Genomic DNA, 13,880 nt, shown 5'->3' with positions numbered 1-13,880 from the left:
GGTCATCAGTAGATTCTTAATTCCAGATATTTTTTTTAAAATTCAAATTCCACCATCTGCTGTGGCGGGATTCGAACCCGGGTCCCCAGAACATTAGTTGATTTTTGGATTAATTGTCTAACAATAATACCGCTAGGCCACCACCTCCCCTGTATCTGACTGAAGATGGTGACGAATCCTTAGCCTTGTTTTTTGAGCTGATGTGCTGAGTTCCTCCTACATTGAGAATGGGGATGTTTGCAGAGCCGTGGCTGCCTCTGGTTAGTTGTTTAATTGTCCACCACCTTTCATCACTGGATGTGGCAGAACTGCAGAGATTAAATCTGATGCATTGGTTGTGGGATGGCTTAGCTCTGGCTATAACATGCTGTGTCCACTGTTTACCACAAGTGTTGTTTCATCTCATTTTTTTGGGATGCCTGATGTTCCTGGTAAGCTCTCCTACATTCTTTGCACCATGGTTAGTCCACTGGCAATGTTAGAGAGAGGAATATGCTGCTGAATCTATCCCAATTAGCATTGTGGCAGTGCCACCAAACACAATGGAGTGCCTTAATGAAGACACAACCAACTCCACAAGAACTGTGAGGGTCACTCCCACCAAAACGTCATGCATTGATGCATCTGTGACAAGTAGATAGGTGAGGATGAGATCAAGTAGGTTTTTCCCTATTTTCTAGTTCTCTAACAATCTGCTGCAGACCCAATCACATCAGTCCTTCAGGACTTGTAAGCTGTGATGCTACATGGAGGAGTATTGGTTCATCAGCTGAGTACAGAGCAGTAGGTGGTAATCAGCTGGAAGTTTCCTTTCCCATGTAGTTTCATGGGGTCTGCAGTCTAATGTGCAGGACTTCCTGTGTAACTGTGCCCCATCAACAGGATAGTCCCAGGGATGGTGGTGATGGAGTCTGGGACATTGGCATTAAGGTATGATTTGGTGAGTATAACTATGTCAGGCTGTTGCTTGACTAGTCTGTGGGGCAATTCTCAATTCTGACACAAGCGCCCAGATGTTAGTGAAGAGGACTTTGCAGAGTTGACTGAGTAGGATGTGTCATTGTCGAATCCACTGCCTAGGTTGATGCCAGGTGGTCCATCCAGTTTTATTATTACTTAATCTTCCTGCAGTGATTGATGCAATGGTGTGGTTGTTTTGTAGCACAAATGACAATTAAATTTTATTTACAAAAATTGAGCATCACAAGTTTGCTTATTCCAGGTGAAGACAGTAGAAAGTCATTCAGCAAATACTGCTTTCAATTTCGTACTGCATTAGAATGCTCCTTTTGTAATATAGTCCAGCTTGACCAAGCTGATGTCTTTAGCATATCGTCTGAGGCACTGGCAGCACCTGTTGACTTTAACCTGGTGTTGTTAAACTTCTTACTGAGCATATGTTGAGGCCATATTTCCAAATCAGGCTTTGTCGGTTTATACACACTCGGTGTGAGCAGGAGCCCTGGCCAGAGTTCCTGCGGTGAAACCAGTAAAGCTGCTGATGACCCATGGCAGCTAAACAGAGAGAGAGGTGGCGCGTCGCATGCATGGTTAATGGATCTGGAGTCACGTAGGCCAGACCGGCTAAGGACAGCCAATTTCCTTTCCTAAAGGGTATTTTGTCTAGTGGGATTTGAACTCTTGTCTTCAGGTCATTAATCCAAGCCTCGCGATACTAACCCAGAAACATTACCACTGATACCATTCCTCCGTCATGGCTAACTGTATATGTACCAATTATGTTGCTATTTTTGGTGACTATGGAGATGCCAGAGTACCTTTGCCTTGCTTCTGGTGAATACAATGGTTAAAATAAAGGTTATTTTCTTTTACTTCCAAGTTTTCTGCCTGCGCCAACCCAACTGTCCCAGGACCAGCTGGAAGCTGAGGAAAAAGTTCGCTCGCAACGAATTAGACAGACAGCATTAGTGGCATCGCGAAGAGAACCTCCACCATATGGACACAGGAAAGGATGGGTTCCTCGCTCCTCAGAGGTAATGTCTTGGCATGAGAAAATCCTGTCATTTATTCCACACCTCAAGATTGGTACATCACATGCTTAAATGTTCAGCTACAGCACTTTGCATTGTGAATTCATATGAAGATGTAGGTTTTTTAATAAATGGGAGTCGTTAGCTCTTTTTATTTATGATGGATTTAATATACAAGCTTGAGGAGTGACATTAAATACAGCACAGCAATAAGAATCTATTATATGCACACAGGCAGAACTGATCCATGGGAAACTGGTAGGGGTTCAGCAAATACATCCTAAGATGATTGGTCTTTGACGAATTTCCATACATAAGACATGGAGACTGGAAATCATTCTGGTGATTAGCATAGGCCATTCTTAAACCCATTCCTGCACCAAAAGCAATAGGCCAACTGCACTGCTTAAAAATGACGACAAAAAATATAATTCCTAAGCCAACACATAATTTCACCAGTGCATCTGCCATGCATCACTCCGCCGCCTTAGTCATTCAGTGGCAAGAAAGTAAATCTTCCCACGCGTTGGGGTCTTTAGCCCCACCATCGACTGTGGCAGAGACTGAATAGCTCTCAGTAAATTGCAGGTGCTCATTGTTTGTCCTGGAATTGCTGAAGCTTATTGCGGTGCGGTGAGGGAGTGCAGGATAGATCTCCGATAGCATGTTTATATTTGTGTCAAATGTTTAATTGCTTTTGTAGACGCATCTGCCATTCTCATTTTGAGGTTAGCTGCTAATGCACAGTAGGCGACCGTCAAATAGCACAGCACAAGATAAAGCACTGGAAATTCACACCTAGTTTGTCAGCGTTTGACAAGAAAAGGCATTTCTGGTCTAGACTTCATCAGAACAGATGCTGACAGATTGTGGGTTTCCTACAGTTTTTTACAAGCTTCTAGCCTGTGTAATTTTTCTTTAACCAAGGTCAGTCTTGTTTATAAGCAGATCATCTAAAAGAACAAAATTCGAATTAATTTAACATGGAAGGCCTCTGTGCCGAAGCAACATCGTGTGACCTTGGGCCTGCCTTCAGCATGTCGTCGTTGTACAGTTCTGGTGAAACGTTGTCCGTTCACTGCACTTGTATTGCCCAAAATCTGGGCTTTAATAATAAGAACATTTTTGACTGGTAAATACCAACCAAAGTGGAGCACAGTATGTATTATGATTGGAGGGTTCCAAGTAGCTGACTGCCTCCTCGTTTGTGGGTTTCAGCTCTATGGGTCTGAGTGTGTCAGTGGTGTTGAGAAAATAAATGTCTCATACAGTGCCAGGTCCTGTGATGGCGTCCCTGAGAAAATCACTGCTTGACATTGTGACTGAACAAAAATGTAGCACTCCCATTTATAGTTGAAGGCCCTATGTGTTTGACTGCACTGCCAAATACCTCTGAGTTTACATCACTCTGAATGCAGCACAGACCTTGGATCTCCTAATCTGCAGCACCACTTGTAACACCCTGTTCATCTGAGGCTGAACTGCTTATGATGCATAACTCCTTTGTCACAAAGGGTGGCACAATGGTTAGCACTGCTGCCTCACCGCACCAGGGGCCCAGGTTCAATTCCGGCCTTGGGTGACTGTGTGGAGTTTGCATGTTCTTCTCATGTCTGCGTGAGTTTCCTCCAGGTGCTCCAGTTCCTTCCCACACTCCAAAGATGTGAGGGTTAGGTGGATTGGCCATGCTAAATTGCCCCTTAATGTAAGGGGGACTAGCAGGGTAAATACGTGGAGTTACAGGGATAGAGCCTGGGTGGGATTGTGATCAGTGCAGACTTGATGGGCCAAACGGGCTCCTTCTGCGCTGTAGCGATTCCATGATTCTAAGTCCCATCATTAGGCTGGCACAGTTCCCTCATCTTATGCTCAATCAGACAATTAAAAAATATATATTTTCTTGAACAGCTAAACAGAAGTATTTTGCTTTAGCATGTAAAGGAAACTACATCAATGCCTCTGTGGGCCCATTCAAGGTCTTATGCAAAGAAATATGTTCCTTTCTTCCCTCCCAATAAAACTATGGGATGGTGGTGGCAGCAGTCAGTGTTTAAGCAAAAGAGAAAGCAGAGGCTGCTTTGAAGTTGGTGCCATACAATCTCTAACAGTTTGTCATCTTATAGAACTGAGAACGTGGCCAAGTACTGTCAGAATCCGAAGTCATTAACACCTGTGAGCTAGCACCAGTTGACTTCCTAGACAAAAATGTGTGTGGTGTCACTGTAGTACTTTACAAAGATACATTTTTATTTGTCAAACCTAAATACAATCAGTAAAACTGACTATATTGTATAAAATGTAAATAACCAATATGACTTTGCCCCTGCAGAGTACCTGAGTGTTACTTGAGTTCTAAAGTTTTGATGAAGAAGATTTGGTCTTTGTTTTGTTTATCCAGGATTTTGGCGATGGAGGTGCATTCCCAGAGGTCCACATGGCACAATTTCCATTGGAGATGGGTCGCAAGAAAAAGTCATCCAATGCACTGGCGATTCAAGTGGATGCAGAGGGAAAGATCAAATTTGATGCTATTGCTAGGCAAGGGCAGTCAAAAGACAAGGTACGGCAACGTGTATCGTAACGGCAGTCCAACTTCTCCATTAACCTGATATGTTGTCCTGTTTTCCATTTCCAGTAGTGGAACGCAGACTCGGAGTGCATTTTGGTGGTAATGTGAATTAATACTCCATCATTTTGTTTCTCATTCTGTGCCAGGCAACATATTGTGGAGTTGTTGTGAAGTGGTGGGGTTCCATCTTTCATTAGAATATTTGCTCTGCAATTCTGAGCCAAACTCTAAAAGTTATGTGACATTTGAAAACTTAACGATTTTTCCCTGTGTAGGTGATCTACAGCAAGTTTACAGATCTGATTCCAAAGGAGATCATCAATGAAGATGATCCAGAGCTGCAGAGACCTGATGAAGAAAGTATAAAAGAGGTGTGTTATTTATCACTGGCGTTTATGTCTAGGCATGAAGTGTGTTATCGTTTTGAGCTATATATTGTCAATTAAATATGAAATGGTGAGGAACCTGATGAGAGATTTGGAAAGGTGAGTCAGGTAGGCTGATCTATCCAAGCAATTAGTTGTGCATTGTAAAGGTACAATGTCCATCAAACTAGTGAAAGACTTTGGGTAGAATTGAAGATCCAATTACACATTTTGAATTGAGAGCCTTTCCTGACCAATCCCTCCCAAGTACATTAAACTGGTCGTTTCTCTCAATTTTTGTGTGTAAAATTTTGCTGTTTGGGAATTGGTTGCCTTGTTTCGTTATATAATCAATAACTTGCATTTGTTATTGCACTTTCAATTATTTAACTAAAAAAATCGATGGTGCCATACAGGTGATCACATGGAAAACAGATGTTGTGTCAGGAAGAAGCAGATTAGGAGCGGTGTCCAAACGTGTGGTCAAAATAATGGTGCTGCTGTAGGAGATGGTGAAGTAGAGGCAGGAGGAAAGGTGCAAGGGTTTATGGAGGGAAGTCCAGAGAGTAAGGATTTCACTGCTGCCTCACAGCGCCAGAGTCACATGTTTGATTCCAACCTTGGGTGACTGTGTGGAGTTTGCACGTTCTCCCCATGTCCGCATGGGTTTCCACTGGGTGCTCCGGTCTCCTCCCTCAGTCCAAAGATGTGCAGGTTGGGTGGATTGGCCATGCTAAATTGCCCCTTAGCATCCACAAATGTGTACATTAGGTGGATTAGCCATGCTGATCCACTAATGGGGTTATGCGGGGGAGGGGGGGTGTGGGGAGACTGGTTAATATGCTCTTTCAGAGAGCTGGTGCAGACTTGATGGGCCGAATAGCCTCCTCTGCACTGTAGGGATTCTATGGAGTGGAATCTGGGTGAGTTAAACTTCTGTCACAAATGGGTGAAAATGAAGGCAGGCTAAGACTGATTGACTATGGAGCATTTTGGGATTTCCTGGCATAGGAAAGGTGCTATCTAAATGCAATATTTTTCTTATTCAACATGTTACCATTTGTGTGTTGAACTCTTCCCCTGTACAGCAACTTGGTGTATTTTGTTACAGGAAAGCTGCTGTATTAAGCTGTAATGTTCTGTTTGTCTCTATGTTAAATCTCTGGGCTACAAAATGTGTTGAATCCTTTGAGATAGTTCATTATAAATCTTAACTTTTTCCCATGTGAACATAAAATGGATGTCCATGTACTATAATTAAGTTGGATGTGTTTAAACATGTTCACATACACACCGTACAAAGATTGTGTCCAGGCTAATTGGCCCAGTGAGATTCAGGAAAGAATATTTGAAAGTCCAACTTTGACATTTTCTTGTTCCTGAGCATTCTGATGGCTCAGTTGTTAGAAATATTATACAGTGCGCTACTGTACCATCCTGATCTACCTGTTAAGTGGTGTACCTGTGACCTTGTAGTTACTGATATTAACAGTTAAGATTCACACATGAATGCCCAATGGAGTGAGGTGTTGGAGACCTATCAATAATTGTGCAATGGTTAAATTGGAGAATCAGCCAGATAATCCGGTGTGCTGTCTGTTTGAACCAAGACTGCAATGTTAGTACAGTCTGAAAGAAAACTTCTTAATTGTGGATCGAATTATGAACAAAGAAAATTACAGCACCCGGAACAGGCCCCTCGGCCTGCACGGACCATGCTGCCCAACTGAACTAAAACCCTCTACTCTTCCGGGAACTATATCCCTCTATTCCCATCCTATTCATGTATTTGTCAAGAAGCTGCCGGGGAGGTAGTGCTTCCACTACCTCTCCCGGCAGCGAGTTCCAGGCACCTACCACCCTCTGTGTAAAAAAAAAAACAACTTGCCTCATATATCTCCTTTAAATCTTGCCCCTCAAACCTATGCCCCCTAGTAATTGACTCTTCCACCCTGGCAAAAAGCTTCTGACTATCCACTCTGTCCATGCCCCTTATAATCTTGTAGACTTCTATCAGGTCGCCCCTCAACCTCCGTCACTCCAGTGAGAACAAACCAAGTTTCTCCAACCTCTCCTCATAGCTAATGTCCTCCATACCAGGCAACATCTGGTAAATCTTTTCTATATCCTCTCCAAAGCCTCCACATCCTTCTGGTAGTGTGGCGACCAGAATTGAACACTATATTTCAAGTGCGGCCTAACTAAAGGTTCTATAAAGCTGCAACATGACTTGCCAATTTTTTAACTCAGTGCCGCGGCCGATGAAGGCAAGCATGCCGTATGCCTTCTTGACTACCATCTCCACCTGCATTGCCACTTTGTGACCTGTGTACCTGTACACCCAAATCCCTCTGCCTATCAATACTCTTTAAGGGCTCTAACCATTGGAATGGACAGCTTCATGTGTTCTCTGAAATGATGTTTCTAACACCTCAATTTTAAGACAAATGCAGTTTGACAGTTGACTTTGCCATGGGTGAAATAGCCCATTAGTCCTTGAAAATGAAGATTAGAGATGGAATCAACTGCTTCTTTGGAACATTGACCATCTGAAGCCTGGAGGGTAAAGAAATGCAAGTTAACCTAAATTCTCTTTATTTTCATTACAGTTGACTGAAAAGACACGTTCAGCTCTTGAAAAACAAGTCTCACAGAAGGTTGCAGCAGCTATGCCTGTTCGGGCAGCTGAGAAACTGGCCCCTGCACAATATATCAGGTTAGAAGGGCCACTCGAATAGTATTTATGTTTTGCATGCCTCACTTGGCTTTTGGGGAATGAGCACAAAATTTAAGTAAACGGTGCATCTAACGTGTAGTATTCTGCAGTGCTTGGACGCGATGTCTGATTGCGTGGCCGCAGAGATCTCGGGTCAGCCCACCAGGCGCTGATGGAGTGGAAGCTTGAGTGTTTTACCCCTCTAAAAAGGGAAAGGGGTAAACCCCACAGATGGATTCCTCCTACAATGTTGTTGGGCTGATGAACGCAGCCGCTGTTGTTCCGAACGCTCGAGTGTTTGTAGTTCATTGTGCTTGTGTTGGCTCCCAAACGCTGACACAGGCCAGGCATCAAATCGGCTGCCCACTCTCTCGGATGGGGGAATGAAATGTTGGAAAAAGATTTGAAGATTTTTCTCTCTCAATCTGGTGCCATTGGCTGTTCGCGAAAAACAGACACTGTTTCTTGCCTGCATAAAGTTTTGATCAGTTTCATGTGATGATTTTACAATGTTGGAGCCTCTGCTGTTGACTAATTCCAGCTCCACTAATGACTTTTATTTTACAAAATTAATTTTCAGCCATAGTAGGAATTTGACAATGGCAATCGTCCATCTAGCCCCTTGGGCCTGTTTCTCTGAGTTAAATCATAGCTGATCTACACACAATTCAATCTTTTTTCCCTCGATACTTACAAAAACAATCTGAGCCTTGAAAATTTCAAGTCTGTGCATGTGTCTTATTTTCATTACCTAAGTCCTGATTTCATTTCAATTCTAAATAGCTTAGCTCTGATTTTAAAATTAGGCCCCCTTGTCCTGGATGCTTCCACCAGATGCAAACATTTCTCTGGATCTACCCTATAGCATAACTTTATCATTCGGCATGCTTGGTTTCATCGGTCAGAACATTGAATACAGGAGTTGGGACGTCTTGTTGAAGTTGTACAAGACATTGGTAAGGTCACACTTGGATACTGTGTGCAATTCTGGTCACCCTATTATAGAAAGGATATTATTAAACTAGAAAGAGTGCAGAAAAGATTTACTAGGATGCTACTGGGACTTGATGGATTGAGTTATATGGAGAGGCTGAATAGACTGGGACTTTTTTCTCTGGAGCATAGGAGGCTGAGGGGTGACCTTATAGAGGTCTATAAAATAATGAGGGGCATAGACAAGGTAGATAGTCAATATCTTTTCCCAAAGGTAAGGGAGTCTAAAACTAGAGGGCATAGGTTTAAGGGGGGAGATACAAAAGTGTCCAGAGGGGCAATTTTTTCACACACAGGGTAGTGAGTGTCTGGAACAAGCTGCCAAAGGTAGTAGTAGAGGCGGGTACAATTTTATCTATTAAAAAACATTTAGATAGTTACATGGGTACGATGGGTATAGAGGGATATGGGCCAAATGCGGGCAATTAGGATTAGCTTAGGGGTTTTTTAAAAAAAAAAATAAGGGCGGCATGGACAAGTTGGGCCATAGGGCCTGTTTCCATGCTGTAAACCTCTATGACTCTATCTATGACTCCATTTAAAAATCCTGTGTTAGATCGGTCCTCTAAAACTGTTTCTATAGTGCCTTTAATGTAGTAAAATGTTCAAAGGCATTACACAGGCAAGTCATCAAACAAAGATTTTAATGCTGAACTGTATAAGGAGCCATTAGCTCAGGAAACCAAAAGCTTGGTCAAAAAGGCAGGTTTCACTGTGTCTTGAGGGAGGGTGGAGATGTCTGGGGGTGGAATTCTGGAGTTTAGAGCCAAAGTAGGGTGAAAGTATGGTTGTTTGTGCTGAAATGATTAAAATTAGGGATGTTCAAGAGGAAATAGAGGGGTGGCACAGTGGTTAGTACAGCTGCCTCACAGCGCCCAGGGACCTGGGTTCAACTCCAGCCTTGGGTGACTGTCTGTGTGGAGTTTGCACATTCTCCCCGTGTCTGCGTGGATTTCTTCCGGGTGCTCCAGTTTCCTCCCACAGTCCAAAGATCTGCGGGTTAGGTTGATTGGCCATGCTAAATTGACCCTAGTGTCAGGGGATTAGCAGGGTAAATATGTGGGTTTACCAGAATAGGGCCTGGATGGGATTGTGGTGGATGCAGACTCAATGGGCCGAATGGCTTCCTTCTGCACTGTAAGGATACTATAGTTCTATGGAATGGACAAGGGTCAGAAAACCCCTGGTGCTACTGGGAGTAGCTTATAAGCCCCCTAACAGTCATTAAACAGTTGGACAGAACATTAAGCAAAGAATAATTGGAGCTTGCAATAATTGTGACGGTCTTTAATTTTCATAAAGACTGGATCAATCAAATTGGCAAAGGTGGTCTGGAAGATGAGTTTGTAGAATGTTTTTGTGACAGTTTCCTGGAACAATACCTTCTGGAACCAACTAGGGAAAAAGCTATCTTACATCTCGTATTGTGCAGTGAGGCAGGGTTAATTAACAATCTCATAGTGAAAGATCCTCTGGGAAAAACTGATAATATGCTGAATTCTATTTTAAGTTTGAAAGTGGCGTACTCCAGTCTCTCACAAGAGTCTTAAACAAAGCCAATTACATAGATATGAGGAGCAAAATGGCTACGGTTGATTGAAATAACTAACCGGCATGCAATAAATAAACAGTGGTTTAAAAAAAAAATTCAAAATGTTCAACAAGAATACATTCCATTGAAAACTCTGGAAGAAAGATCTACCTGCAGCTTACTAAAGAGCTTAAGGATAGTATTAGATTAAAAAAAGAGGCTTATAATGTGGGAAAGAATGGAAGTAAGCCTGAGGATCGGTAATGTTTTAGACAGCAGCAAATGGCAACAAAAAAGCTGTTGATAGGGGAAAAATTAGAGTAAACTGGTCAGAAATATAAAGATTGTCAGGGCGTTCACAAGTATTTTAAAAGAGAGTAGCTCAAGTAAACAGTGGTCCCTACAGGCAGAGACCAGATAAATTATCAGGGTGATTGAAGAAATAGCAGAGACATTTTGTGATTGGCTTCACAGTAGAAGACAAATTACATACTGGAACTAGAGTACACCCTGAGAGCTAATAAGCATGAGGAACTTGACATAATTAGCATCAGCAGAGAAAATGTATTGGAGAAACCTAAGAGATTAAAATCTGACAAATCCCAGGACCACATGTCCCACATCCTAAGGTTGTAAAAGGGGTAACTACAGAAAAAAATAGATGTACTTGTTATAATTTTCTAAAGTCCCTACATTCTAGAACAGGTCCTAGCTGGCAAATGTAACGCCATCATTCAAGAAAGGAGGGAAAGAGAAAACTGCGAACTTCAGGCCAGTTAGACTGACACCAGTTATTGGGAAAATTGCTGGAATCTTATTAAGGAAGTCTTAATAATGCACTTAGAAAATCATGGTCTGATCAGACAAAGTCAACCTGCTTTTACAAAAGGAAAATCATACGTGACAAACTTATTAATATATTTTTTTTGAGGAGGAACTAGTAGTGGAGATATTTAAGGGCGGCACGGTAGCACAGTGGTTAGCACTGCTGCTTCACAGCTCCAGGGACCTGGGTTCGATTCCCGGCATGGGTCACTGTCTGTGTGGAGTTTGCACATTCTCCTCGTGTCTGCGTGGGTTTCCTCCGGGTGCTCCGGTTTCCTCCCACAGTCCCAAAGTTAGGTTGGTTGGCCGTGCTAAAATTGCCCCTTAGTGTCCTGGGATGCGTAGATTAGAGGGATTAGCGGGTAAAATATGTAGGGATATGGGGGTAGGGCCTGGGTGGGATTGTGGTCGGGGCAGACTCGATGGGCCGAATGGCCTCCTTCTGCACTGTAGGGTTTCTATGATGATTTCTATGATATAATTGTCTTGGAGATGGTACAGCAAAGGTTCACTAGATTGATTCTTAGAATGAGAGGGTTGTCCTATGATGAGAGGCTGAGTAAATTATATTCGCTGCAGTTTAGAGGAATGAGAGGTGATATTGAAACGTGTAAGATTCTGAAGGGCATGACAAGGTAGCTACTGAGACATTGGCTCTGAATTTACTGCCATGGCCGCCCCGAAATCGGGGTGAGCGAGGCTCGCAGAACGACATTCCCCATCGGCCTCGGGTGCGACCTTACGAGCCTCAGGCGGCCCTGCCAGTAAAATCAGGGTAAGAAGTTTAACAACACCAGGTTAAAGTCCAACAGGTTTATTTGGTAGCAAAAGCCACACAAGCTTTCGGAGCTCTAAGCCCCTTGGAGCTCCGAAAGCTTGTGTGGCTTTTGCTACCAAATAAACCTGTTGGACTTTAACCTGGTGTTGTTAAACTTCTTACTGTGTTTACCCCAGTCCAACGCCGGCATCTCCACATCAGTAAAATCAGGGCCCTTGTTTCCACTGGCTGGGGAATCAAGACATGGCACAGCCTAAAGACAAAGGGCCAATCGTTTAGGACTGAGATAAGGAGAAAAATTATTTGTGCAAAGAGTTGTGAATCTTTGGAATTCTCTGTCCCAGGGGTCTGTGGACGCTCCATCATTAACAACATTTAAGCCTGAAATAGACAGATTTTTGGTTTCTCATCAATGAATATGGAGAGTGGGTGAGAAAATGGGGTTGGGGTAGAAGATCAGCCATGATATTCAATGGTGGAGCAAACTGCAGGAGGTTACAGAAGGGGCAGGGATGAGTTAGGAGCTTGCCGGATCAGGTGTCAATGCAGGTCAGTGAGCACAAGTGTGATGGGTGAACAGGTGTTGGTCTGAGTTGGAGGACAAGAGGCAGAGTTTTGAATTAGCTTAAGTTTATGTAGGGTGGAAGATGCTGACCAAAAGGACATTGGAACGGTCAAACCTAGAGGTAACAGGCTCAACTCAGTCAACTATGACATCCAAGTTGCAAATGGTCTGGTTCGGGCTCAAACAGCCTGACTGGGGAACGATGTGACAAGAGACCAAATATAATGGCTTCAGTTTTCCTATTCCATGACTGGATATCACAAGTGGTATGCCATATCAGTGACAGTGAGGGGTTGAAAGAGGCAGTGGCGAGGTAGAGCTTGGTGTCACCAATTTACATATGGAACCAGATGTTGTATATGCGAATGATCTCACCAAGAGGCAGCATGCAGATAACCATGAGGGTGCCAGTGATCAATCCTTGGAGGCACCAGGAATGACGGTGCTGGAACAGTCAAGAAAAGCTATTGCCGAAGTCTAATTTTTAAGAATTAATTATGGTATGTAAAAATTAACCATGTCAGCACGTTAAACATTTTTTTCTTTTTCCTTGTTCTCAGATACACTCCTTCTCAACAAGGTGTTGCTTTCAATTCGGGAGCTAAACAGAGAGTTATTAGGATGGTGGAAATGCAAAAGGACCCAATGGAACCACCCCGGTTTAAGTAAGTACATACCATGGTGTGCAGATCTTTCAGCAGTAGAATTTTATTTTTTGACGGTGATTCACAATAGTAGTGCTATTTCCAAACAGCCAGGCGTAAAGCTTCAAAATATCATGAAATCCGAAGGTGCGTATGACTTTCAAAGGTCCCTGTGTGAAACTTGAATGTGATCAGACCATGACATTGGACAATTTGACAGTTTGGCAGTTCCACTTCCACTAATTATAGTGCACTACCTTCCAGTACTGAAGCTGGATTTGGATCAGAAACCTACATGTGTTTCTAACTCTGCTGTTACTTCTTAGCGTGTTCATTATGACCAGTCCTGTTCTGTCATCTTTGCATTTAGGATTAATAAGAAGATTCCTCGGGGTCCCCCATCTCCTCCTGCGCCTGTCATGCACTCACCGAGCAGAAAGGTAAGGGAGCAATCAACTAATATTACTTGCCAGTATTTCACAGAAGACTTTACTGGAGTATTTTTCTAATGTACTTGTACTGTCTTCGATAACACAGCAGCAGTCTGGCTGTATAGTGATTTCTTCCTCAAAACCTGATTGAGTAGTAACTTGTAGGTCCAGAAATAATGAATTAAATCTTCTCGACAGAATTATAGCTTTGGTACCGTTCAAACTTGATTACTGCAGATGGATTAAAACTTGCTGCGTTATCTCTTGGCAGCGTGGTGAGGTTTGTCAGAAAAACTAAGTAATGGGGAGTGATGGATCAGAGCAGCAAATTGCTAACAACCCACACAGCCCTGTAACTTTCAATGGAGAAATAAAATACCTGTACGGTGCAATCACTCAGCAGCAAAGGGAAACATTTGATTTATTGGACAACCTGCATTAAAGACATCATCAATGGGAGAATCAAACATGC

General features: G+C 42.9%; 1 protein-coding gene and 1 pseudogene across 1 annotated transcript in view; one reads left to right on the top strand and one right to left on the bottom strand.

The window, feature by feature from the left end:
- Positions 1-13,880, top strand: part of snw1 (SNW domain containing 1) — a 34,712-nt gene that overhangs the window by 6,882 nt on the left and 13,950 nt on the right. The window contains exons 2-7 of the mRNA XM_078234381.1: positions 1,841-1,994; positions 4,390-4,551; positions 4,836-4,931; positions 7,535-7,641; positions 12,894-12,998; positions 13,348-13,417. Coding sequence (XP_078090507.1) covers positions 1,841-1,994; positions 4,390-4,551; positions 4,836-4,931; positions 7,535-7,641; positions 12,894-12,998; positions 13,348-13,417 — 694 coding nt within the window. The remainder of the gene's footprint in view (positions 1-1,840; positions 1,995-4,389; positions 4,552-4,835; positions 4,932-7,534; positions 7,642-12,893; positions 12,999-13,347; positions 13,418-13,880) is intronic.
- On the bottom strand, positions 1,276-1,510 carry LOC144506879 (small ribosomal subunit protein uS14 pseudogene; annotated as a pseudogene).

The sequence above is a fragment of the Mustelus asterias genome, chromosome 18, assembly GCF_964213995.1.
Source record: "Mustelus asterias chromosome 18, sMusAst1.hap1.1, whole genome shotgun sequence".
Lineage (NCBI taxonomy): Eukaryota > Metazoa > Chordata > Chondrichthyes > Carcharhiniformes > Triakidae > Mustelus > Mustelus asterias.
The sequence above is the reverse complement of the archived record's forward strand: the minus strand, read 5'-3'. Positions and strand labels throughout refer to the sequence as shown.